This window comes from Ochotona princeps, chromosome 6, assembly GCF_030435755.1.
Source record: "Ochotona princeps isolate mOchPri1 chromosome 6, mOchPri1.hap1, whole genome shotgun sequence".
NCBI lineage: Eukaryota > Metazoa > Chordata > Mammalia > Lagomorpha > Ochotonidae > Ochotona > Ochotona princeps.
Genome location: NC_080837.1, coordinates 57,056,056 through 57,081,829, shown reverse-complemented (window position 1 = coordinate 57,081,829; position 25,774 = coordinate 57,056,056). Strand labels below are relative to the sequence as shown.

The window sequence follows — 25,774 nt, the reverse complement described above, 5'->3', positions numbered from 1 at the left end:
ATGAAAGAACTTGGGAATTTGACAGACTTGATATTGAATTTTGGCTCTTACTTGTTGAATAACTGCTTTCTTATTTGCTGGATGAGAATAATAAGGTGAGTTCCTTTGTAGGATTGTTTGAATACTAACATGTGAAGCTGTTTGCACAGTTCTTTTAGGAAAGTGAACTCAGTAACATTTATTTTTAAACCACACTATCTCTACATCAGGGAATTCATTCCCTGATATATGAGAATAATATAAACACATAACCTGTGAGTATAAAAAGAGAAGTACATAGCTTACAGAATATGGCTCAAAGGAACATTGTAATTATTGAAGAGTTTTCAGAATTGGAATACATGATACAATTAGTAGCAAAAGCCTTTGTGCTGGTATTTTGTAGGAGTCAGCAAAATTATGTCTCATGCTGGAAGCCTGTTTCTGCATATTGGACTATGTGTGTATTCAATTATGCATCATTATGGCTACACTGTAAGTGTTGAATTGCAACAAATATCACATGGCCCACAGTAAAGGAAATATTTCCTAGTTGACCGTTTATCGAATAAGTTCTCTGACCGTTGCTATTTTAAATTGATTTGGGCAGTTTAGCCAAAAGCAATGATCTTGAGACTGTTGCAGTATGCCCAGGAATAGTTGCTGAGGCTCTTAACTAAACTTTTCATTTTGGTTTTTTTTTTTCAAATTTAATTTTACTTAAAGAATATTGCTAAAGAAAAGTAGTAGGAATATGAAAGAAACATGATTTTGAAAACTATTTAAACAGTGAAATGTAGACTTTTGTGAAGAGTAAGAAAAAGGGGGGATCCAGGGCTTGGCGGCGTGGCCTAGTGGCTAAGGTCCTCGCCTTGATCCCATATGGCCGCTGGTTCTAATCCCGGCAGCTCCACTTCCTCTCTGTCTCTCCTCCTCTCAGTATATCTGACTTTGTAATGAAAATAAAATAAATCTTTAAAAAAAAAAAAAAGAATTCAAATGATCACCTTTCATTCCGGTTGGAAACATGTGTTCAAAAGTCATTTTAAAAAAAAGTGGGGGGGGGGGATCCAGATTTCTGATAGGCTACCTTCAGACTTGGAGATGGGCTTGATTTTCCCTCACCTAGAACAAGAATATGAGAGGGAAAAAAACTGATTTGGACAGAAGAATGAGGAAAGCTGTGTGGAAGGCAGCCATGCTGGAGACCTAGAGCTTACACTTTCTAGCTTCTGTCTGGCCCAGACCAGGCTGATGTTTGCATTTGGAAGCAGCTGGGAACATACTCTTCTCCCACTGCACAACCCCAGGCGTGTCCGTTTCCGTCTCTTTGCCTTCCAAATAAACAACAACAAAATCCAAAGTTTTTTTTTTCTTGATAAGCATTTTCCATGGACTTTAAGAAGTTCTGTCTTGGACAAGTGAGAGCAGTTACTCATACAAAAAGAAAGATCCTGCAGCACAATAAGGCACAATCATGTGTATGGTAATTGATGCAGCAACTTAAAATTGTTTCGATGTGACAAGATAAAATTACTAAGTGTTATTTCACTAAAAATAAAGGTATGTGAAACAGTTTTGTGCTCTGCATTTCTTTTTTTTAAAGATTTAATTATTTTTATTGCAAAGTCAGATATACAGAGAGGAGGAGAGACAGAGAGGAAAATCTTCCATCCAGTGGTTCACTCCCCAAGTGACCGCAACAGCCGGTGCTGCGCTGATCTGAAGCCAGGAGCCAGGAGCTCTTCCGGGTCTCCCACACGGGTGCAGGGTCCCAATGCATTGGGCCGTCCTCGACTTCTTTCCCAGGCCACAAGCAGGGAGCTGGGTGGGAAGTGGAGCTGCTGGGATTAGAACCGGCACCCATATGGGATCCCGGGGCGTTTCAAGGCGAGGACTTTAGCCGCTAGGCCACACCGCCGGGCCCATTCTTTGCATTTCTAAAGCGATAAAATGAAAATTCCAAATCAATACTGTATAAAGTATTTCTTTACAATAAATAGTTTGCTCACATAAAAAGGAAATTTTAATATATGACATACAAAACATTCTATACACTATCAATCTCTTTAAAAAATAAGGATATAAACAAATGAGCTTAATGTTGATGCCTAATGCTGTCTGTAATGTTCTCTAAATGTAGTAAGTTGTTCCCTTTGGACTTCCTTAAAGATATTAAGAACCAGATAAATGCAGTATCTTTCATAAATAGCCATAAGATAACAGCAGGTGATTCTCTGGTTTGTAGTGATTACGTGCTGTGGGCTTTTTTTTTTGTTGTTTAATGTGGCAAAATGACTGATCATTGTGCTCTTGTCTAAGACATGCTTCATCACCTTCAAGTACTTTTTTGGGCAAAGAATTCTAAACATAGAGTGTCCCTAATAAGCTCAGTATTAGATTGAACGAAGCTGATTTGAGAACTATTGGCAGGAGTAGCTATAATTATTAAATTTACTAAAGAATAAGGCAAGGTAGGAAGTTGGCTCTTTGTCAAATGGCAGTAGTCTTATTAGCAAAAACTGATCATTTGCAGGGTCAGAGTGAAAGGCTCTAAAAGATTCATTCTGTCTTAATTATAGCTTTACCTATGCATATTATGCAAAGCTAATATTTAAAGCATTTGCCAAAATTAACTTCCTCTGCATGTTCTATTACAGTGCAGAGAATTGCAGCAGCTTTTTATGTCCTGCTGCTTTTGTATGCGATAATAATCTGTAATTATGGATTTGCTCCAAATGCTGTAGGGTTTGTTTAATCTGACAATTTGAAAAGACAACCTTGAATAGACTTATTTAAATGAATACTAGTTACACAAAGACATAGAAGCATCAATATCTTCATTTTGTGTTTTCTTACAAGGCTGGTTATCTTAGAATTTTATTTTGAATGTCTAAATTAGAGAATATCATGTCTTTATGTCTTAGTAGGTAAGTATACGAGCGAGAGACATGTTCTGTATTTTATAGCTCAAAAGTAAATCTGATTGCCCAGTTAATGCATATGCGTATAGCCTGGATTTAGGGAAGACAAGTTACTTTTTTACATATGAAATCTAAATTTTACTCGTTAAGTAATTTTAATAAGTACTTAAAATTTTTTAATAATTAGGATAAATTATTAAAAGTTTTTTTTTAAGTTTGTTATTTTATTTGAGAGGCTGAGAGAAACATCAAGCCAGAGTTTTCAACTGCCAGTTCATTGCCAGATACTCAGACCAGCCTGAGTTGCATTGGGCTGGGCTGCAGTTAGGAGGCAGGAACTCGGTTCAGATTTTCTGTATTCATGACAGGAGCTAAGCTACTGGGGCCATCCTCACAGTCTGTCCCAGGGTGCTCAGGGTACTAGACTCAGGAGTCCAAGCTGGGAGTCAAACCCAGGCATTCTCATGTGGGATGCGCTTGTTCCAGCTGGTGTCTCACCTGCTCTAACACCCAGGAACAAACTCTTTGAAACTACATTCCCACTGTCTCTTCCTTTGGGGAAGGAATATATAGGATGAACTAGTACCTGGGCTTGAGTACCTGTTTTTCAGGAAAAACAAGGAATTTATTCATAGCTGAGCTTGAAAAAAAAAAACATGTTGTTTGTGATATTTTCAAAACTGAATGATTTTGGGCCCGGCGGCGTGGCCTAGCGGCTAAACTCCTCGCCGTGAAAGCCCCGGGATCCCATATGGGCGCCAGTTCTAATCCCGGCAGCTCCACTTCCCATCCAGCTCCCTGCTTGTGGCCTGGGAAAGCAGTCGAGGACGGCCCAATGCATTGGGACACTGCACCCGTGTGGGAGACCCGGAAGAGGTTCCAGGTTCCCGGCTTCGGATCAGCATGCATCGGCCCGTTGCAGCTCACTTGGGGAGTGAATCATTGGACGGAAGATCTTCCTCTCTGTCTCTCCTCCTCTGTGTATATCTGGCTGTAATAAAATGAATAAATCTTTTAAAAAAAAACTGAATGATTTAGATTGTGTGCAGCACTTTTAAATTCACATTTACAAGTAAGTCTTTTTTTTTTTTTTTTAAGATTTATTTATTTTTATCAGAAAGGCAGATTTACATAGAGGAGGAAAGAGAGGAAGATCTTCCACCCGCTGGTTCACTCCCCAAGTGGCCACAGTGGTCAGGGCTGAGTTGCTTTTGGCTCTTGGTTTCAGATCATCTTCTAGGTCTCCCACATAGGTGCAGGATCCCAAGGCTTTGTCCATCCTCAACTGCTTTTCCAGACCACAAGCTGGGAGCTGGATGGGAAATGAAGATTGATGGGAAGTAGAGCAGCTGAGACACGAACTAGAGCCCATATGGGATGCCGGTGCTGTAAGGCAGAGCATTAGCCCATTGAGCGCTACCTGTTATTTTTTAAAGAAAAAAAAATGGTATTTAAGTTTTATGTGATTTATCCATGATCACAGAGTATGGAAAAACAGGGATTCTTCTCTTTTCGCTGATTATGTCTATTGAATTTACAGTTTCCTTTATTCAGAGTTAAACTTTCCATTTTCTTCAAATATTTACTCCTTAGAATGCATCACCTCTTTATCACACAAAGGGAAGAAAAGAAGAATAAAAAATAGAAAAAATGTTTCCTATCAAAACTTTCTTGCACTGCCAGCATCCCATATCAGAGCATCAGCTTTGAGTTCTGACTGTTGTTCTTCCAATCCAGCCTCCCTCCTGGGAAGGTGGCAGGAGATGGCCTAAGTGCTTGGGCCTCTGCCAACCCCGTGGGAGTCCCAGATGGAGTTCTGGTCTCCTGGCTTGGGCTAGAGAGGCTATTGTGGCTGTGACCCAGTAGATGGAAGATCTCTGTCTCTGTGTCTCACTCTATATAATTCTACATTTTAAGTAGATAAATGAAAATCTTTTTTAAAAATTGAAAAAACTCGGGCCCGGCGGCATGGCCTAGCGGCTAAAGTCCTCGCCTTGGAAGCCCCAGGATCCCATATGGGCGCTGGTTCTAGTCCCGACAGCTCCACTTCCCATCCAGCTCCCTGCTTGTGGCCTGGGAAAGCAGTCGAGGACAGCCCAATGCATTGGGACACTGCACCCGTGTGGGAGACCCGGAGGAGGTTCCAGGTTCCCAGCCTTGGATCGGCGCACACCAGCCCGTTGCGGCTCACTTGGGGAGTGAAACATCGGATGGAGGATGTTCCTCTCTCTCTCCTCCTCTGTGTATATCTGGCTGTAATAAAATGAATAAATCTTTAAAAAAAATTGAAAAAACTCTTATACTTGGTGTATGTTTGCAAAGAAAGAATCCTGACTGAATTTGACCTGTAATACTGCAACAAAGTGGAGGAATCCACCATGGGGGAAGGGCACAGGGAGGGGTTGGGGAATCCCAGAGCCTATGAAGCTGTGTCACATAGTGCAACGTAATTAATAAAAAAAAAAATTGAAAAGCTCAATGTAATTTCAACTGTCTAAATAAACAGATACACATATTTATATGTATGTGGACGTACAGTTGAAGTGAATGATAATGGAAGATTAAGATTTTGATGCTACTGGTAATTTGAAACCAACTAAAAACCCAAAGAAAGTTGCTCCTTTTTGGAGCTGGAGAAGATGTTTTTGGTGTTAGGAGCATGGAGCTGGTCGGCTGCTCACTGGCTGTGTATGCTCAGTGGTGTTCTGAATCCTGAGAACTATAGCCCCAAAAAGACAACACTGTTCTAGCTTACTTTTTTTTATGATCATAACAGGCACTGTACAAGCTACTCTACTTTTTCTGTCAAAACTTAGGTTTATTGATGCAGAATTTTTTCTCTCAAATATTGTTATTACTTTTATTATTATTTTATGATACAGTTCCATAGGCCTTAGGATTTTCCTTACCCTCACTCCAAGTCTTCTTCCCCCCACTGATTTCCACTTTAGTATTATTATAGTGTAGTTCTTCATAAACGGTCATATGTCCATCATTGTGGGCATGGAGGATGGCAGAGAGTCCAGCATCCTATTGTCAAGATATAGTTAACAGTATCATTGCGAGTCCAGCTTTGATCGGGAAGTAGAGATAGCCACCATATTGTATCCTCACATTTGGATATGATAGTCTCCATTACACAGTTACCATAGATTCCCTTAAGTGAAAAGCACAATACAAAATCAACAGTAGGAAGGAAAATAGAAATCTGTAGAACCATGAAGTTGTCAAGAAGTTTTGATAGTTCAACAGTCCTGAATTGCTGGCTATCCCGCCACTCCAATCACGATGAAATCTTTCCAGAATCCACTGGCTGCTGTGGTCCACCTTAGAGTTTCCATCTGTGATAGAGAATTTTTAAAAAGATATGCCCAGCGCAGTGGCATGGCTGACCAATATTCTGCCTGCAGCACTGGCAACTCATATTGGTGCCAGTTCATGTCTCAGCTGCTCCACTTCTGATCCAGCGCCCTACTTCTGGTGTGGTAAAGTGGTCAAGTGTGGTGCAAGTGCTAAGACCCCTGTACCCACTTGGGAGACACAGAAGAGGCTCCTGGCTTCTGGCTTCAGATTGACTCAGCTCCAGCTGTTGTGGCGCTTTGGGGAATTAGCCAGCGGGTAATAGAAGACCTCCCTCGATCTCCCCTCTCTCTGTGGAGGTCTGCCTTTCAAATAAAAACAACTTTTTAATAAGATTTATTTTATTGATTTGAAAAGCAGAGTTACTGAGAGAGGGAGAAACAGAACAAGAAAACATCTTCTATCCCAGGTTTACTCCCCAAATGGCCACAGTGGCTAGGGTTGACCCTGGCTGAAGCCAGTTGCCCAAGGGTTTGGTCCATCTGTTGCTGCTTTCTCTGGTGCATCCGCAGGAAGCTGGATTGGAAGTAGGGCAGCCAGGACTCTAAATGGTGCTCACATGGGATGCTGGTGCTACAGCTATACCACAATGCTGGCCCCAAGGTCATTCTTAAATTGAGAGCCAGGCTCCAGTGTTTCCTACTGATTGTCTTTTCAGAGAAAATAAACAATACTTGTGCAAGGTCACTTTGTGACTGGTGGAATAATACAGAAACATGGCTACTTCAAAATTATGTCTGAAACTAAATGAACACGAGAGTACCGTAACCCCTTGTGAGCAAAGGCAAGTCGTTGTATGTGCACACCCACATATAAACATAACTAAGCACCCTCTTCTGACATGATTTCTTTGCCAATAACAAGTCCTGTTTTACTACTTTGGGAAAAGGGAAGAAGATAACCCCCAATCAGCAGTTCATATTTCTGGTGTCCACATCGTGGTTGCTGAGAATCAAACTGGCAGTCTCTAACTCCTAGCTTTAACAAGTTGTTGTCTCTCTCATCTGTTCTCTACTTTATTTTTCTGCCCTCTGCTTTTTATTTGTTCATATCCTGATAGCTTGCCTTTCTAGACCTAGAACAATGAATTCTTTGCGATTTTCGCTTTTTACTGACTTTGTAAATTTTCTTGTTCTTTAAATTTTCTCTGAGAAGTAGGGGCTGGGGGTCGGGGGGAAGAAGGTGGCGGGAGAGGGAGAGAGAAATCTTGCATGCACTCGTGCACTCTCCTGATGGGCACACTGTCAAGACTGAGCCAAGTCGGAGCTGAGAACTCAATCTAGTTCTCCCACCTGGGAGACTGCTGCCTCTGGGCATGCGTGTTGGCAGGAAGCTGGATCAGCAGCAGAGCTGGGGCCAGAACTCAGGAGTACTTACGGGTGGCTTCACTACCATGTCAGTTCAGTGGTTCATACCAATATGCTTTCTTGACTGTTTACTCTCCTAATGTGCTGAAGGGTGGAAAATGTTTCTTGCTGCTACAGTAGACCATCTTGACCTGGAAAATACAAGGAGACCCATCCTTTAAAGTAACTTTTACTTGGCGAATACTACTTATACTGCCTTGCTATTGAAATTGGTTCTGACTCTTTAAGATTCACTAGAATACCACTTTTCTTGTTAACATTTTCATATCCTCTAGTAAAAGCCAGAATCAAATGACATTTAAAGTGTACTGCAAAGTATGTTTCTGAATCAAGCATCTTTCTTGACATCAAAGACTTTCTTAGTTGGATCAGTTACACTGAGTTTTTAACCTGTGTGATTTCAAGTGATTTATTAGACTTTTTAAAATGTTTTTAATTTGAGAGGCATAGGAGCAGAGATTGACAGAAGCCAGCTTCTGTTTGCTGGTTCACTTCCAAGATGCCAGCAATGGCAGGTCTAGGTGAGGCTGCAGCCAGGAGCCAGGGACTCAATCCAGTTCTCCTGTGTGGCTGTTAGGAACTTGGTTACTTAGCCATCTCGTGCTGCCTCCCAAAGAGGAAGCTGGAATTGGGAGTAGAGTCAACAGTTGAATCCACTCACTCTGTCCTGGAATGCAGGCAACCCAATTAATGTCTTCATGGCTAGTCCTGGCACTGTCTCTGATTCAATATGACTTTGACCCTTAAGAAGTGATTTTTATAAATTATGAATTGATTAGTAAAATATTCCCTATAAAGACTTCCTTAATAAAACAACAAGTTTTCTTCCCTCTGTGCCTTAATTTTTTTTATTAATTATTTTGCATTGTGTGACAGTTTCATAGGCTCTGGGAATCCCCCACCCCACCTCCTCTCCTCCCCCCTGGTGGATTCCTCCACCTTGATGCAGTATTACAGTTCAAATTCAATCAAGATTCTTTCCTTGCAAACATATACCAAGCATAGAGTCCAGCTACTTATTGTCCAGATGGGTTGAACAGTTTCTTGGGGAGACCATTATGCCTTAATTTTTGAGCTATACATTGGAAATGTTAATATTTCCTCAAATATTTGTAATTTTCATAGTATTATGAAGACTCTGTGTTGTCTGATGCTTCAGTGTTGTAAGACTTCTTAGTGGTATTTTCACTCATTTGTATGTTTTTTTATTTTTCAGTGAAAACCCAGATGCAGCAAGGGTTAATCTCCATAGCTGCCCGCACTGTTATTACGCATCTTGTGAATCACTTGGGCCATTATCCAATGAGTGGTGGTCCTGCTATGTTAACAAGTCAGGTGTGTGAAAATCATGACAATCATTACAGTGAAAGTACTGAACTTTCCCCGGAACTTTTTGAAAGTCCAAATATCCAATTCTTTGTGTTAAACAATACGACTTTGGTGTCCTGTATCCAAATCAGATCGGAGGAGAGTATGCCTGGAGGGGGTTTGTCTGCTGGCCTTGCATCAGCCAACTCTAATGTCAGAATCATAGTACGTGATCTCTCTGGAAAGTATTCATGGGATTCTGCCATACTGTATGGTCCCCCTCCTGTGAGTGGCTTCTCAGAACCAGTCTCTTTTATACTTTCATTGTCTCACCAAGAGAAGCCTGAAGAGCCTGCTGCAGCCAACGAATGCTTGGAAGATACAGCAGTAAAAGATGACCTGTCCCTCCAGTATAAACGGCTTAGAGAGACTGTCCCAACCTGGGACACCATCAGAGATGAAGAAGACGTTCTGGATGAGCTGCTGCAGTATTTGGGTGTTACCAGTCCTGAATGCTTACAGAGAACTGGAATCTCACTTAATATCCCTGCTCCACAACCCGTGTGCATTTCTGAAAAACAGGAAAATGATGTAATTAATGCTATTCTTAAGCAATATACAGAGGAAAAAGAATTTGTTGAGAAGCACTTCAATGACTTAAACATGAAAGCTGTTGAACAAGATGAACCAACACCTCAGAAACCTCAGTCAGCGTTTTATTACTGCCGATTGCTTCTTAGTATATTGGGCATGAATTCCTGGGACAAACGGTAAGAACAAGGGAGAAGTTTTTCCTTTTTTTTTTTTTTTTTTAATATTTGTCTTACCCAATTAATTTTCTATTTTTATCTCTGGTAAATTTTAATGTACCAATTAGTTCTTTAACCAGTAGGCAAAAAATTTTTTGAGGCTAATTTATCCATTAGATTATTAGCATTTTTCAGGATGAATATTAGAAGTGTCTAAAATACTAATTGTACTCATGATCGGGAAAAAATTTTATTTCTCCCACTTTCATATCAGCCCAACTACTTTTAGACTAATCACATTATACGTATTTATGACTTGAATCAGAGAAGTTTGATCAGGATCAGATCAAGAAAGAAATCTATTGTTCACTATTTTTTTCTGATGTATATCATAATACCTTGTAAAAACTAAGAGAAATACATGAAGTATTCAAATAGGTAAGAGTTAAATGCAAACAGCATTGGAGCTAGAGGGCATACAAATCACTTAGAGGATTTTCTCCTATGAACTTCGTTCTGTAGTCTAAATTAAGAATAGTTGCCACCTCACATAGTTGTGAGAATTAAGTAATGTGCATAGAACACATAATACTGGACTCCAGTGTACCTTATACATGAAAAAAATTGAGTCTTTAACTTCTGTGTAGGAGAGGAGAAGCGGAAGTATTATTTTATGGTGGGCAGGGAAGCTCTGGCACCATTAAACCAATCCTAAAATAGTTCAAATGCATGGGGAGCATTGAAATGGAGTTCTGCTGACTTGCTTAGTGTTTATGTTCTTAGTTGATTTAAACTTTTCCCTTTATTAGAAGGGAAAACTTTTCCCTTTATTAGAAGGGAATATCTTCTGCTTATGGGAAAGCCATGTTACATCAGGAATATAATTTCCCTTCTCGTATGTTCAAACACAAGGTAATTGCTAATCAATTACGAGTTAAGTGCCTTCTACTGTTTCTCTGTACTGTTGTTCTGATATGTTGTCTTTGAGAAAAAGTCAAAACATTCATATCAGCAACAAAATTTATGCATTCCTAGCACCCACAGAAGATAGTTGATACATTTACGTACTGTTTCTCAGTGGAAATTAGCATACCTATGATATGGAACAAGGAAGAAAGCCAATTCCATCTGAATTGCCCATTCAGTAATAATTTCAGTTTTGTAGATAGTTCGTTTCTCAAGTGGTGCAACTTTACCACCTATTTTTGTGAAACTCTTGAGAAGGAACCTTCAAGGCTTTTATCCGTTCCTCCGCGTGGAAGCTTGGGAAGCTCACATCTGCAAGGCAGGATCAAAGAATCCAACAGAATCTACCAGCACAAGGCTGAGAGTGCCCAGTAGAAACAATGACATATATTCTTTACATTTTTTTAGGGTCTGTTCTGCTTTGTGTTAAAAGTGTGAAAAGGCAAGAAAAGTTTTAAAGTTGCATGAGTAGAATGGAAAGTATTTCCGGGACTGTCATATCATTCACTGCAAAGGTGATGAAAATGTTTATGAATCTCTCTGTTTAGGAGGAGCTTTCATCTCCTGAAGAAAAATGAAAAACTGCTTAGAGAACTTAGGAACTTGGATTCAAGGCAGTGGTAAGTTGTTGGCAAACCCTCCCATCTGTAACCTAGCAACTCTCAGTTGTTTCTTTCCGTTGAATGATACTATGAATAATGCTGTGTTCCTGATTTATAACGTTCTGAGAAGAAACTCAGCAACTTTTAGAATAAGAACTTAAAGAAAAAGTTTGGATTGCCTTAAGGTGTGTGATATCTTTGAATTGCTTACACCATTTTCATACAGTTCATAATTACCTTTCAACCACAGGAAACTAACTGAACTCAGAAAATCCTTTAGTTTTTCTCACACAAGTTGCAAGCAGTAACTGCAGCTCTGATTAAATCCAGTGGTTCTGATGGATTGGAAAGCTGCTTGGAAGCGAACCTCCAGTTGTTGCATCATAATTGTCCAGCATGCATAGCAAAGGAGATGAGATAGGCCTGTCTTTCCTCTAACACCTGTACGCCTGTACTTCCCCTCACCTTTAGAATGCCTGTCCTTGTTTCTCACTGTCACACTACCTTTCAAAATAAGTGAATGCATCTTTTAAAAAATTCAGTTTCTGTGTTGAGCCACCTTCTCTTGCTCATCTTAAGTTGCAGAGAAGTGGGGTTTTTCCCTAGATCTTCTTGTGTTTTCACCTCCACTGCCTGCTTTAAGATCTTCAAAAAATTATTCTTTATCTTGTTTTCCTGCTTAGTCATCTGACCGTACATCTTTGTTGTTTACATTAAAACACAGCAGAAACATGAATTTGCCTGTTATTATCCTTTAAAATTTTCCCCTCTCATGCCTCTTAGTATCAAATTTATGGATAAATATAATATTCTCCGCTTGGTTAGAGTTCCTAACTGGTTGGTTCGTGGTATTTTTTTTTTACTGTAGGAATTTTTTTTAATTTTTGAATTTTGTGGTACAATTATGTAGGGTTTGGGATTTCCCCCACCCCACTGCCAAGTTCCTAACCCCCAACTGATTTTCCCTGTATCGTTACAATAGTATAGTCCTTCGTAACAAGTTATAACTCCATCAGTCTGTTGTTTAAGTGTGTTCTGACATGACTGGTACAGACCATGTCAGACAGTCCAGCATCCCACTGTCTAGATATGTCCAACAGTTTCATTAGGAGTCCATCTTTGATTTGAAAGTAGAATAACTTTTTTATAATTTTTTGCTTATTACGAAAAATACAAAACAGAAAAATAATCCATAATTTACAACATCATTGCTGATGTGTTTATTTTGAGTCTCTGTTGATGGATATGATCTTTTTAGACCTAGAATCATAGGAGTATATGTTTTGTTTTTGCTTGGAGCTTCTTTATTCTATTTGTTCATACCAAATATGCTAGCTTATCATGAACTCTGATCTCCTCACCGTGCTGTGTGACAATAGAGACGTATTCCTTCCCTCCAACTCTGATTTGGTATTCATTATCCAAACTACTTCTAACCCTCTGGATCTCCAGCAGTCACCATTGTGTGTTCAAACTGAGTGTTGTTGTTGTTTTAAGCTTTCACATAGGAGGGGTTTATGTCATATTTATCTTTCCAAAAGGATTTCATTCTGTTAATGGCTGAATAATATTCCACTGCGTGTATTTACCACATTTTCTTTATCCATCGGTCTGATGATAATCACCTTGGCTAACTCTGTGTCTTAGTTGGTTTGAACAGAACCACAGTAAACGTGGAGTAGATATATCTTTGATACAATGACTTGGGGCCTTTTGGATTTATACCTAGCAGTGGTATTGCTGGGTCATATGGTCATCCTATTTATTTTTTTTTTTTTACAAAATTTTTATTCTGGTTTCCATAGCAGTTGCACTAATTCATGTTCCCACCAGCAGGGATCCCAGTTCACTTTCTCAGGTCCTCACCAGCATTAGTTACTCTTTAGAGAATGGATAACTCTTTTCTTAGGCAATACCTCTTTAATTTATATGTATTTATTACTACTGAAGTTAACATTTTTATACAATTATATGGAATTTTAATCTGTATTTGCATCTTTTTACTATTTTCTATGTAGAATTTTTTTTTCTTAATTACATGAAAGCTTTGTGTAAGGATTAACTATAAGAGTATTTCAAAACATTCCTGGAGAACTCAAAAGATGAGGGAGTGTTGGTGTAAGAGATTTTGTAATCAATGCTTTGTGTTTTGTTTTTTTGTGACTTTTGTTTTTTTGTGACTTATTCATTTGAGAAGTAGAATTGGAGCGAAAGATCTTCTACTCATTGGTTCACTCCCCAAATGTCCTCATTGGCTGGAGCTGGGCCGATTCAAAGTCAGGAGCCTGGAGCATCTTCCCATTCTCTCACACGGATTCCGAGGCTCAAGCACTTGGGCCCTTCTCTGCTGCCTTGCCAGCTGGGAGCTGGAGCAGAAGTGGAGCAAACCAGCACGCTTGTGGAATGACAGCACAGTAGGCAGCTGCTTAATGTGCTGTGCATCGATGCCAGCTCCTTTGTGTGTTCGTAATATGCCTTTTCTTGGAATGATTTGAAGTATTTTCATACATATGCGAGTTTTCCTGCTTAGTTACTTACCTTTCAGTTTTCAAAAGTGTCAGCTTATATAAAATGTAAAATCCTATTTCCCAATTTTGTTTTAATTTCCATAATTGTTGTACTTAATTCTGTCTTGAAATCAGTTAAACACTGTGTTGTATTTCTTTTAGATCTTTATTTAGTTGAGGAGATAATTTATTCTTTATTCCTTACCAAATATGGTTTGATTTATGGAATGAATACCAGAAATAGCTTGAATGTTGGGAAATAGTCTTTATTTTTTGATATGTTGAGTAATCCATACCTCTCCCAGTGATTTGGTTTTTCCTTTATTGCTTTATCAGATGTTAAGCTGTTTGCTTCAAAACTGTCTCTGTTGTTGATCCTATCACTTATGAAAATACTACCTTGCTTAACTTATTATACCTTTATATTTTAGTATCTGCTAGGTCCAGTCTTCTTCCTGTCCCCTATTCATTCATACGTTCATGCTTTTTTTCCTTTCAACAGTCTCACTTGGTTATTCTTTCAGATACACATTACAGTTACCCCATTTCCCCCTCTGGCCAGGGATAGGAGTGGTGGAGGGATCCTATTAGTTTATAATTGAATTTTCAATAAAAATCTCATATTGCTTGACAGGTGTGGTGTCGCAGGTTAAGCCCCTGCCTGTGAAGCTGACATTTGGTGTGGGCACTGGTTCAAGTTCCAGCTGCTGTAGTTCGTTGCAGCTCCCTGCTAATGGCCTGGGGGAAAGACGCAGCAGATGGCCCGAGCGCCTGAGCTTCTGCCTGGCGCAGCCCTGGCCACTGTAGCCATTTGGAGAATGAACCAGCAGATGGAAGCTCTTTCTCTGTCTCCCTCTCTAATTCTTGACTTTCAAATAAATAAATAAATCTTTTTGAAAGGCTTATCTTATATTTGTTTAAAAGGCAGAGTTACAGAGAGAGAAAGAGAGAGAGAGATGGTCCCTATCTGCTGGGTCACTTCCCGGCTGGCTGCAGCTACCAGAGCTGGCTCGATCAGAAGCCAGGATCTTCCCCCAGGGTCTCCGCACATGAGTGCAGGTAACAAGGGCCTGAGTCATATTCTGCTGCCTTCCCAGGCCATAAGCAGGGAGGTAGACTGAAATGGAGCAGCCAAGAAATGAACTGACACTCATATGGAATGCTGGTGCTGCCAATTGGGGCATAGTCTACTATGCCACAGCACCAGACCCCAAATAAATCTTTAAAAACCTGAAGTTCTTTCAGTCCTTACAGCTTCTTTTTTTTTTTTTTTTTAAAGATTTTATTATTATTGGAAAGCCGGATATACAGAGAGGAGGAGAGACAGAGAGGAAGATCTTCCATCCAATGTTTCACTCCCCAAGTGAGCCGCAACGGGCCGGTGCGCGCTGATCCAATGCCGGGAACCAGGAACCTCTTCCAGGTCTCCCACGCGGGTGCAGGGTCCCAATGCATTGGGCGTCCTCAACTGCTTTCCCAGGCCACAAGCAGGGAGCTGGATGGGAAGTGGAGCTGCTGGGATAGGAACCGGCGCCCATATGGGATCCCGGGGCTTTCAAGGCGAGGACTTTAGCCGCTAGGCCATGCCGCCGGGCCCTCTTACAGCTTCTTTATCTAATTTATTACACCTAAATTTAATGTAATAGACATTTTAAAATTAAAGTAGCTTTAGGTTTACCAAAACAAAAACTGACTTACGTTAATATATCCTAAGCACACCTGTCATCATCTAAAAATTAAATTCAGTTTAGTAGGTATAGAGTGATATCTTTGTGTGACTTTAGAAAGAGTTATTTGTTGAAGAGGCAGAAGGAGAGAAGGTGGAGTTTGATTCCTCAAATGGCTGCAACAGCTGTGGTGGGGCCAGGCCTAAGTCAGGAGCCTGGGCCCTGCGACTCAAGTAGGAGAACTGACTTAATTTTAAGAGTGTATGTTACTAGTATGTAGAAATGCAATCGGTTATTGTATACTAATGTTACATCCAGCAATTGTGATGAACACATTTCCTAGTTGTGATAGCTGTTCACTGGATTCCTTAGGGGTTTCTAAGATAAAAAAAACTATCTCAGGGCCTGGTGCAGTAGCCTGGTGACTACTAGCCCTCACCTTGCATGCACCAGGATCCCATATGGGCACCAATTCATGTTCCAGCTGTTTCACTTCCCATCCAGCTCCCTGCTTGTGGCCTGGGAAAGCAGTGGAGGACGGCCCAAAGCCTTGGGGCCCTGCACCAGCATGGGAGACCTGGACGAAGTTCATGGGTCCTGGCTTCGGATCAGCCTCTGACCATTGTGGCCACTTGGGGAGTGAACTAGCAGATGGAAGATTTTTCTTTGTTTCTGCTTCTCTCCATAAATCTGACTTTGTAATAAAAATGAATAAATCTTAAAAAAATTATCTTTTTGCCCGCCTGCGTAGTGGCATAATGGGCTAATCCTCTGCCTTCACATTTCATGTTGGCACCAGTTTTTGTCCCTGCTGTTCCACTTCCTGATCCAGCCCTGCTTATGACCTGGGACAGCAACAGAGAATGGCTCAAGTCTTTGGGCCTCTGCATCCACGAGGGAGACCTGGAATAACCTCCTGGCTCTAGGCTTCAGATTGGCTCAGCTTCAGGCCTAGCAGCCATTTGGGGAGTGACCCCGTGAATAGAAGGTCTCTTCCCTCGCTGTATCTCCTTCTCTCTGTACATCTATCTTTCCAATAAAAATAAAAATAAATCTTTTTTTTAAGGTATCACGTCCATAAATGACATGTAAATAGGGAAAGTTTTAATTACTTTGTTTTGTCTTTTTAAGTTAAAAAAAAATAGAAGTATATTGGTGAGTTATTGGTTGCTTGGCAATTTATTTTGTAGTGGCTTAGCGCCCCCATAGTGTGTAGCCCTCCAGTCTGTTGCTCTGGTTTTTTGTTTATTTTTTATGTTTCCGTTTTTTTTTTTTCGTAGCTTACCACCCAGGCAGCTTTCCTGGGTTGGCATTAGCTGCTTACTGATCAGAGTTGGAGCTTTGGCCCTTAGCCAGCTAGCTTTTCCATGTGCACGGTTGCTGCAGGTACAGGTCTTGCAGGCTGCTGTCCCGGCTCAGCGCAGTTACAGTCTTTTGTATCGTGTTCACCCAGACACTGAAGGTTTCATGGTTTACTCTGTTCCCAAAAGAACTCAGCCTCTGGCATACATGCGGGCTGCCAGGCTACCAGAATGCCAGGATGTGATCTTCCTAGGATTGACCCTGTGTTCAAGTCGAGAAGTGTTTGTCAGTGGGGCCTGACCTTCCGTTCCTGGCTCTGGCTTTGCTTTCACTTCTGCCGCCTGTTTGTCTCCTGGCTCCCGCTTGGGTGTGGCCCACTGCATGCGCACAGGCCCCTTGACCTCCGGACAACTGGGATCCCAGAAGAGCTTTTCTCGGCTGTCTCTTTTGCTGGCGACATTAAGCTTCTGCTGTGTGGTTGTTTGGCCTGTGGCACATACTGCCAACTCCTGATGGCTTCCTGGCAGGCTCTGTTCCAGATCACCCACCAGCAGAACTATGGCTGAGTTCTCTGTCCTCATGCCCTGCCCTTGGCACCTGAGCTGAGTCGGGACCAACTATCCTTTTTTTTTTTTTTTTTTTTTATAAAAATTGTTTTCTCTCTTTTTGGAGATTTATTTTTATTTGCAAGACAAAGTTACAGAGAGGAGAGACTTCCATCCACTGGTTCACTCCCCAAGTGACTGAAATGCTAAACTGGGCTAGACCAAAGTGAGGAGCCCAGAGCTTCCGCTGGGTCCCCCCACGTGGGTATGGGGCCCCAACAATCTGAGCATTCCTCTTCTGCTTTTCCAAGTCACGAATAGGGAGCTGAATCAAGTGGAGCAGCCAGGACTGGAACTGGTGTCCCTGTGGGATGCTGGCACTGCCAGTGGAGGCTTAGCCTACTTTACCACTGTGCCAACCTCAGGAGAAGCTTTTCCTAGGGGTAACAGCCTCACTTTACAAGTGGGTTTGGCAGAGTGGGGATGGGGGATTGTTGACATTCCCTAGGTTTCTCTGCTTGCTGCTCCTGACAGAATCTCCACCTCTGGTGAGTCCCTCCAGCCTCTGGAGCTTCTGTCTCTAGAATGTGGGGGGCTGGATGAAGGAGAGAATACCTGGCCCTCTCCGCCACAGCATTCTAGAGTGGACCCGCTGGGACATGGGGCTGAGGCAGGATGAAGTACCCCAGTGACCTGCTTCCAGGGGGCAACCCTTCCCCCAGACTGAGAGCCAGAAAGGGCAGGAAAGCCTCCATCACACAGGCCTACAAAGCTTGTATTGCACAGAGTTAAGAGAACAGTGGAAGGGACCCGGTCTGACTCACATAGCAGAAACTCTGTTCTTACTGGAATTCAGTAGGTTCTCTTGAAGGCATGTCTGCCATTTGCTGTAGTCCTTAAGGACAGTAAGAGGCTTTATGTTCAGAATGGGCAAGGCACCATTTTCAGTAGGGAGAGGGGAACACCTGGATCCTTGGTGTGTGATTCTCAAAATCTTCTACCCACATTGTATTTTATTGCTTGCACTAGATTATCCTAATGATAAATCGGTTACTCTGAAATTTACCTGTGTGTTCACCACCTAAAGTAAAACACGGGCATTCTTGAAAACCCCTAAAAGATTGCTGACATTGCAATGCACAGACATGACTTGAAAAGTATGGTGAGGTTCAACTTTTAAAATTATTTTAATGCTTCTTTCTTACTCTTGCTTGTGGTTGGCTGCTTTGTTGTAATTCCTACATGCTAAAGTACTGAAAACCTCACTTTTAATGGTAAAGTTTGTCAAGCTGTGTTTCCTTAAGTGACCCCAGACCAAATGTAGCATGTTCTTGTAAGTTTTGAGACCACACGTCTAAGAAGAATTTGCTTTAATGAACACTTGTCAGTTCCAAGAGCAATGAAAGTCAGTGCTAAGGACTTGGCCATTGCTCCCTGCACTTGTGTGTTGGTGGGTGTGTTTCATCCTCAGTATTTGAAGCACTTGAAAGATGGGCTTTGTTTCTCCCTCAGCTCCATTCTCCTGTTTAGTTCTTAAAACACGGTCCGTCCCTCTCTAGGACTGGGCCACAATGCGCCCTAGCAACCCGTCAGCTGCTTCATGCATTCACACCCATGTGTCCTTCCCGATAATCCTGTGGCCATCGAGCACATCTTTCTTACTGTCACATAACTTAGTGTTTACTCTCTCCTCCAACTTCTCTTCTAGTCAGGAATAGCCTTGCCTTTTTTTCATAATAACTATTTTGTAACTTTCATTATTTTTAAATTGTACTTTTGTCTCCTTTAGACTTAAGATCTTTTTATCTGTTTCTGGCCACATGCTTTGTACACAGAATCTGCTAATGAAGGAATGTTGTTAATCTTTGTTTTGCAGCAGAGAGACACACAAGATTGCAGTATTTTATGTTGCTGAAGGACAGGAAGACAAACACTCCATCCTCACCAACACAGGAGGAAGTCAAGCATATGAAGATTTTGTAGCTGGTCTTGGTTGGGAGGTACTGTTCTTAAATTATACCACACATTTTATCTGTATTTGGAATCAGAGTTATCTTTTGAGTTTATTTTAAAAGCATTATTTTAGAAGAAATAGCAACTTAACAATGAGTTTATTACTATTTGTGCTTTTTATCTCCGTAAACACATCGACAACAGGGGATTTGAAAGGTAAGATGTTGACTGTTTTATGAGACAGTTTATGGTCAGAGCGTCCAGCTGGCATGTTCAGCAGTGGCAGACTGTCCTCTTGGCAGTGACCACTTGTGATCTTGAAGCTAACACCGCAACCTGCAGGAAGGCTTCCCAGAGCACGTAGACAGGTGCAGTCTTGAGGAAATGAGTTCCCAGATCCACAAGTTTACTAAAACAAATGCTAGAAAAACCAGCTACAGTTCTCCTGCCTCTACTTCTTGCTCTATTTTGTAGATAAAGAGCATGCTAATGTACCACAAATCATATATTGAACCAGATGGATTTGGAAGCAGCAAAAAAAACAGTTCAAGTATGCATGTCCCCTAATAGAGTCTCTAACAGCAGAATAAGAAATACTAAAAGGTGTTTATTTTATGTCATCCTGGCAACCAGCATATGTTAGGCTTCCTGTATCATAACTGTCTTAGAATTTTAATTCAGAAGTTAAATGTTTGTCATCGGAGTTTATAGCAATATATTTATTTGAACTGAAAAATGAAATGTCAGATATGTTCTACCAAGACAATTTGATATGGCTGATGATTTGTCATTAGTAGTAAAAATTATATATATATATAAAGTTATTCTAACTTACAGCTCCAAGTATTTGACAAATCTTTATTTACTTACTTAGACTTTATTATTTGAAGGAAAGTGTTACTGAGAGAGGTGTCCATCTGCTGGTTCACTCCCCAAATGGCAGCGATGGCTTTGCTGTGCCAGGCCTAAGCCAGGAGGCTGGAGCGTCTGAATGCTTGCCACATCTGCCGCTGCTTTCCCAGCCACATAAGCGGGGAACTAGATGAGAAGCAAAGCAGCTGGGGCCTAAGCCAGTGCCCATATGGTGTGCCAGTGTCACAGCTGATGGCTTATCAGGCTGGTCCTGATGAAAATACATTTCAAGCACGTATATAATATACAACACTATCCTTTGCAGCTGTTTAAACTTAGGGTTTTACAAATTTATTAGTTATCAGTTTAACACATAATTTCTCTAAATTCTTGTAGAAATTATGAAAATTATTTAAGATAACTGTTCTAGGCTGTGAGCTGTAGAAATCAGATAACGTTATCACATCTTTTTTCACATGATTTTTTTAGTGCTGGTACCTTTTATATACAGTGTCTGTATGCAGACCTTTAGTGTACCACACAGCCAACAGTTAATTCAATCAATTAAACTCTCTAGGCTTCTATGCTTATTGTGTAGAAAGTAGCATGCTTTTTGAGCCAATCAAAATATAAAAAGTACAATTGTCTAAATGAAAATATTTAAAAACATCATGAATAGATTTTGTTTCTTTTTTTGTTTTGTTTTTGATGATTTTTACACATTTGATTAGGGTGCAAAGGGTCAAGGGCTGGAGGAAAGTGGGTGAGATCCTTATTTCCACATTCTCTTTTTTTCCTTTTTGTATCTGGGATAAGAGGGGAGATTAGGAGAGAAGCCGCACTCAGCCTCCCAGCCACCTCCATATCCCAGGATGGGGGACAGCCAACTCGATGCCATCCCAGTGTCCCCAGTGTGGGGCATGCTCCAAGGGTCCTGCTGAAGAGGTTTTGATAGTTCAGCAGTTCTGAATTGCTGCCCATCTTGCCACTGCAAACACAATGAAATGTCTCCAAGATTTTGTTTCTATAGCTCACTTACTTGCTAGATAGCGAGCTAACGAGCTCTGCCATAAAAATATTAGTAGAAGTGAGACAGAAAAAATACTTAGGATGACTCATAGTTCTTCATTTCAAAATGTACTACTACAAAGCAGTGCTGATCAGTAATGTGCTAGCACATAGACATGTGGTGTCAGTGAGGTAGAATCAAGAATCCAGACATGAACCTGCACATCTCTGTTCTGTTGGTTTTTGATGAGGGTATCAAGTGAAAAAAGAATAATCTCAGCAAATGATGCTGAGTCAACTGAAGGGTAAAAAAAAGAAAAAATTACTTTCCTCATTCCATATATAAAAATTAACTCAAACTGGATCATAAGACCTAAAATTACTACAAAAGTTTTTCATGAAAGAAAATATAGGGGTTGAATTTAATGACCTACAATTTGGGAAATGTTTCTTGGCTATAACACCAAAAGCGTGAACAACAGAAGTAAAACTAAAATAATTAGACTATCAGAATTAAAACTTGTGCTTCAAAGAATACCATCAACTACCTGAAAAGACAACCCACAGCATTAGGTAAGATAATTTCGAATCATATATCTGCTAAAGAACTTAAATCTGGAATATACAAAGTTCATGCATACCAGCAGATAGAGGAGCAATCAATTTAAAAATTACCAGAAGACCTGAATACACATCCCTCTCCCCGCCAAAAAAAAACAGAAATATACAGCTGACTAATAATAATGAAGGCTTTTCATCGTCAGCTATTGGGGAAGTACAAACTCACCATTATTCATATAGTTAGAAAGCCAGATAATGACAATTTTAGGATAAAATCTGGAGCCGTCTGAACCCTCCTATGCTGCCTGCACCACGCGAAGGCATCTGGAAATTCATTAGTTCATCAAACAGTTCAAGATAGAATTGCTATGTAACTATATAGTTCCACTCCTATGATAAACCTAAGAGAAACAAAAGATATATAAACATACAGAGATACTCTGTGTATGAGTGCGTATGACAGCATTATTCAGGATAGAACATGGTGGAAACAGCCATAGTGGCCAGCAGCCGATGAGTGGATACATAAACTGTGGAACATCAAACGGTGGAGTATTATGCAACCATAAAAAGGAAATGAAGAACTAACTCTACCACATGAATTTTTGAAAACATGCTAAATGAAGGGAATCGGTCACGAAGACCATGAAGTATGGCCCATCTGTATGTACTGCCCACAGTAGTTCTAGTTATAGATACAGCAGATAGGTGCATCGTTGCTTGGGGTTGGTTCATGGGGGAATGAAGGAAGAGTGGGGTGATACCTAAAGGGTACAGAGATTCTTTTGGGAGTGACAAACATGCTCTAAAAGTAGCTGTGTGGATGACTGCTTACTGCACTTGATTGCACTTACTGGTGCAAAGGATAGCTTCCGCTTGAAGAGAAGTCAAATATGTATAATTTCACTATTCCACAAGTTGAGTACAACAAAAACCCTAGAGATTTAAATATAAAACAGACCCCAGAAGACTTAGAAAGGTGCAGAGAAAGCAAGCCACCTAGGGACTTAAGTGTGAGGAGCAACATGGCGATGTGTTTTCTGGTGGGATTTTTGGAGGTTTGGTTTTTTGTTTGTTTGTTTTGCTTTGTTACTTTGTTTTGTTTTTTTTTTTTGTTTTTGTTTTTGTTTAAAGAAAGCAGCAACCTAGAATCACGAATAGTTGAAGATCAAAAAAAAAAAAAAGATCCAATTCTTTGTGGACAAAAAACCAGGGAAGCAGTGTGTCAGAAGGACAGACTTTTTTTTAATGACAACTGCTGTTCTCTAGCTAAACACGCAGAAAGCCCTTTGACCCCACTGTCACTCTTAACAGTGGAGGATGTACAGTGTGACCTTCACAAGGTGGCCCCCTACCAGGGTAGTATCAGATAAAGGCCAAATGGAACACCAAACTTTGATTTCTGCTAGCTGGTAGGCGTTCCCCATTCCACACTGCACACACCACATCGCACACTCCACACCCCACACTGCACACTCCACATCCCACACTGCACACCACATACCACACACCCCATACCACGCATGCCATACCCCACACCGCACACCACACAGCCCACACTGCATGCTCCACACCACACACTTCACACTGCACACCTACACCCCACACCCCACAACCAACACTTCATACCACACACCCCACACTGCACACAGCACCAGTTACCTCATACCCCATACCCTAGGGCCAGTGAGACCACAGGAGAGACCTGAAACTGCATCTGCAGCCAAAGTAACTGTCCCCACTCTCCAGTGAGGTAGTGTCAAAGGCAGTCTGCTGGAGAATGGGACCTTTTGCCAACACAGCAGTGATGAGGCGCCACTACCACTGTGTCAGGGGCACCATGTGAGGAGCCAAATGCTCATCTCTACTAAGCAGTGATGAAGTGTGGTCAATGGAGGTTTGTTGGGGAACCAAACTTCTTCTTCCCTAGGCAGTAATTAGGCAGCATCTTCTTTCAGTCCCTTCCTTTTTGTGCCAGGTCATTATCACAGGACACCATGCTAAAACAATCAGTAGATACCTGTATCAAGATGACAAAGAGTTTCAGACAACCATGATGAAAATGCTGCAGTGAGCAACTAGGAACACAGACAAATGGAAGACAGGCTGTCTCCACAAAGAGTTAGGAGGCATAGGGAACAACCAAGTGAACGTTTGAGAAGTGGAAATAATTAGTTGAGAGTAGACGCTTGTAAGTGGGCAGTGAGGATAGGGTACTGCAGAAGATTCAGCAAGTTAGTCGTGAACTCAGTAGAATTGAACTGACTAGCAGACAGTGGACTGGAAAACAATGAAGAAAGCATCAGGAACTCAGGGACCGGAAGACCTAGCATTCCTAGGTAGAGTCCCAGAAGGAAAGGAGAAATAGGCTAGGTCTGAGAGAACAGAAAAATTTGAGGGAACAGTGGCTAAAAATTTATCAAATTTGGTAAGTGATGAAGTTTCAATTTAAGAAACTGTATGAAACCTAAACAGGACAAACCACAAGAAATTTGTACTAACACATATTAAAAAATTTTACTATTTAACTACATTTTTTTCACTGATACATGAAACATAGCAATGGGGTACCATGTGATGATTCCATACATATACATGCATACAAATGTGTATTTTTGTATTACCTAGTCAGGACAAACGTATTTAATTCAGACATTTATAATTTCTTGTGAAAATATTCTAAACACTTCCAGCCTTGGAATTTTTTTTTTTTAAGAAAATTAAATGTTATTTTCTATAGTCACCCTGATGTACAATAGAATGCCAGAACATATTCCTTTGCCACTGTGACTGGGTTGCCTTTGCTGTCCCTGACCTCTGGTAACTACTGTGACACCGCTAGCAACCATGAGCTGAACTTGCTTAGATGCCATGTACCAGTTGAGGTCATACAGTCATGTAGTTCTTCTCTTTCTGTGATTGGGTTCTCTCACTTCATATACACACTTCATAATTTAATTTCTGGAAACTGAAGACAAAAAAGCAAGACTTAAAATTCTCCAGAGAAAAAAGTATCCCTTCTCTGCCTGTAGAGGGAAAGCAATTAGAATGGATAGCAGATTTTCCTTCAGAAATGGGTTAGCATTGGGGGCAGAAGTAGCATAATATTTTCAAGTAATAAAAGAGGTATCAACCTGAAATCCAGTGACAGTGAAAACATCCTTCAGGGATATACTTGAAAACAGTCTCAGATGAAGGAAAACAGAGAGAACTTGTTACCAGCAGGTTTGCCTTAACAGAACCGCTGAGGAAATTCTGTAGAAAGGAAATGATAAAAAAAAAAAAAAAAGAATTCTTAAATATCAGGAAGAGAGAGCATGGCGAGGGAAAATTATGTATAAATACATTGGACTTTATCCTTTTGAGTTTTCTTAACTGCGTTTAACAACTGAAGCAACACTATGTCCTATGTTCCTAAATATATGAAGAGGAAATATTTAAGACAATTACAAATATGGAAGATAAAGGTACATAGGTAGGATAGGAGTATTAGTCCATTTGCTCTTGCTATACCAAACACTGTGACTGGGTGATGCTGGCAGAAAAAAAAAAAAAAAGTGTTTTTGATTAGTTCACAATTCTGTAGCTGACAGTCCAAAAGGCATGAGAGCTGGTCTGCTGAGGGTGCCACCTTCTGGCTGCATCCTCTCATGACAGCATCATGGCCTGAGTGTGTAAGAGAAATCGCATAGCAAAACAGGCCACAGAAAGGAGGGGCTGTTAATGGCCTCAAGAAGGCCTGAACTCTTAAACTTCTCACCACCTGTTAACAGTACCACACTGAGGACCAAATACTACATGTGAACCCTTGGAGATGCATTCAAAGCTTATCCACACCACAACTGACCAGATCTGTACATCTTCATCAAACAAGCCTCGATAACTAGACCTGGACTTCAGTTCAAAACAAGCTTTGACAGTTTTTAAAAATGTTTTTGCTTGAGAGTAGACAGATGTAGAGGGGGAGTTTCCATGTGGTGTTTGACCCCCCAGATGCCTATGGATGTTCAGGGCTGTGCTGGAGCCCAGGCAGCAAACCACATGTGTGACAAGAACTTAATTTCTTGAACCATCATTACCACTTACCATAATCAGAAGCTAGAGTCAGGAGCCAAGGCCAGATA

The 25,774-nt window shown here is 40.8% G+C and overlaps 1 protein-coding gene across 8 annotated transcripts in view; it reads left to right on the top strand.

Annotated features, from left to right (window-relative positions):
- The window catches only part of RALGAPA1 (Ral GTPase activating protein catalytic subunit alpha 1), a 214,207-nt gene that overhangs the window by 135,063 nt on the left and 53,370 nt on the right, over positions 1-25,774 (top strand). For all 8 annotated transcript variants that reach the window (XM_004584764.3, XM_058666350.1, XM_036495464.2 and 5 more), the window contains 3 exons: positions 8,847-9,708; positions 11,202-11,273; positions 19,153-19,276. In XM_004584764.3, the coding sequence (XP_004584821.2) occupies positions 8,847-9,708; positions 11,202-11,273; positions 19,153-19,276 (1,058 nt within the window). The remainder of the gene's footprint in view (positions 1-8,846; positions 9,709-11,201; positions 11,274-19,152; positions 19,277-25,774) is intronic.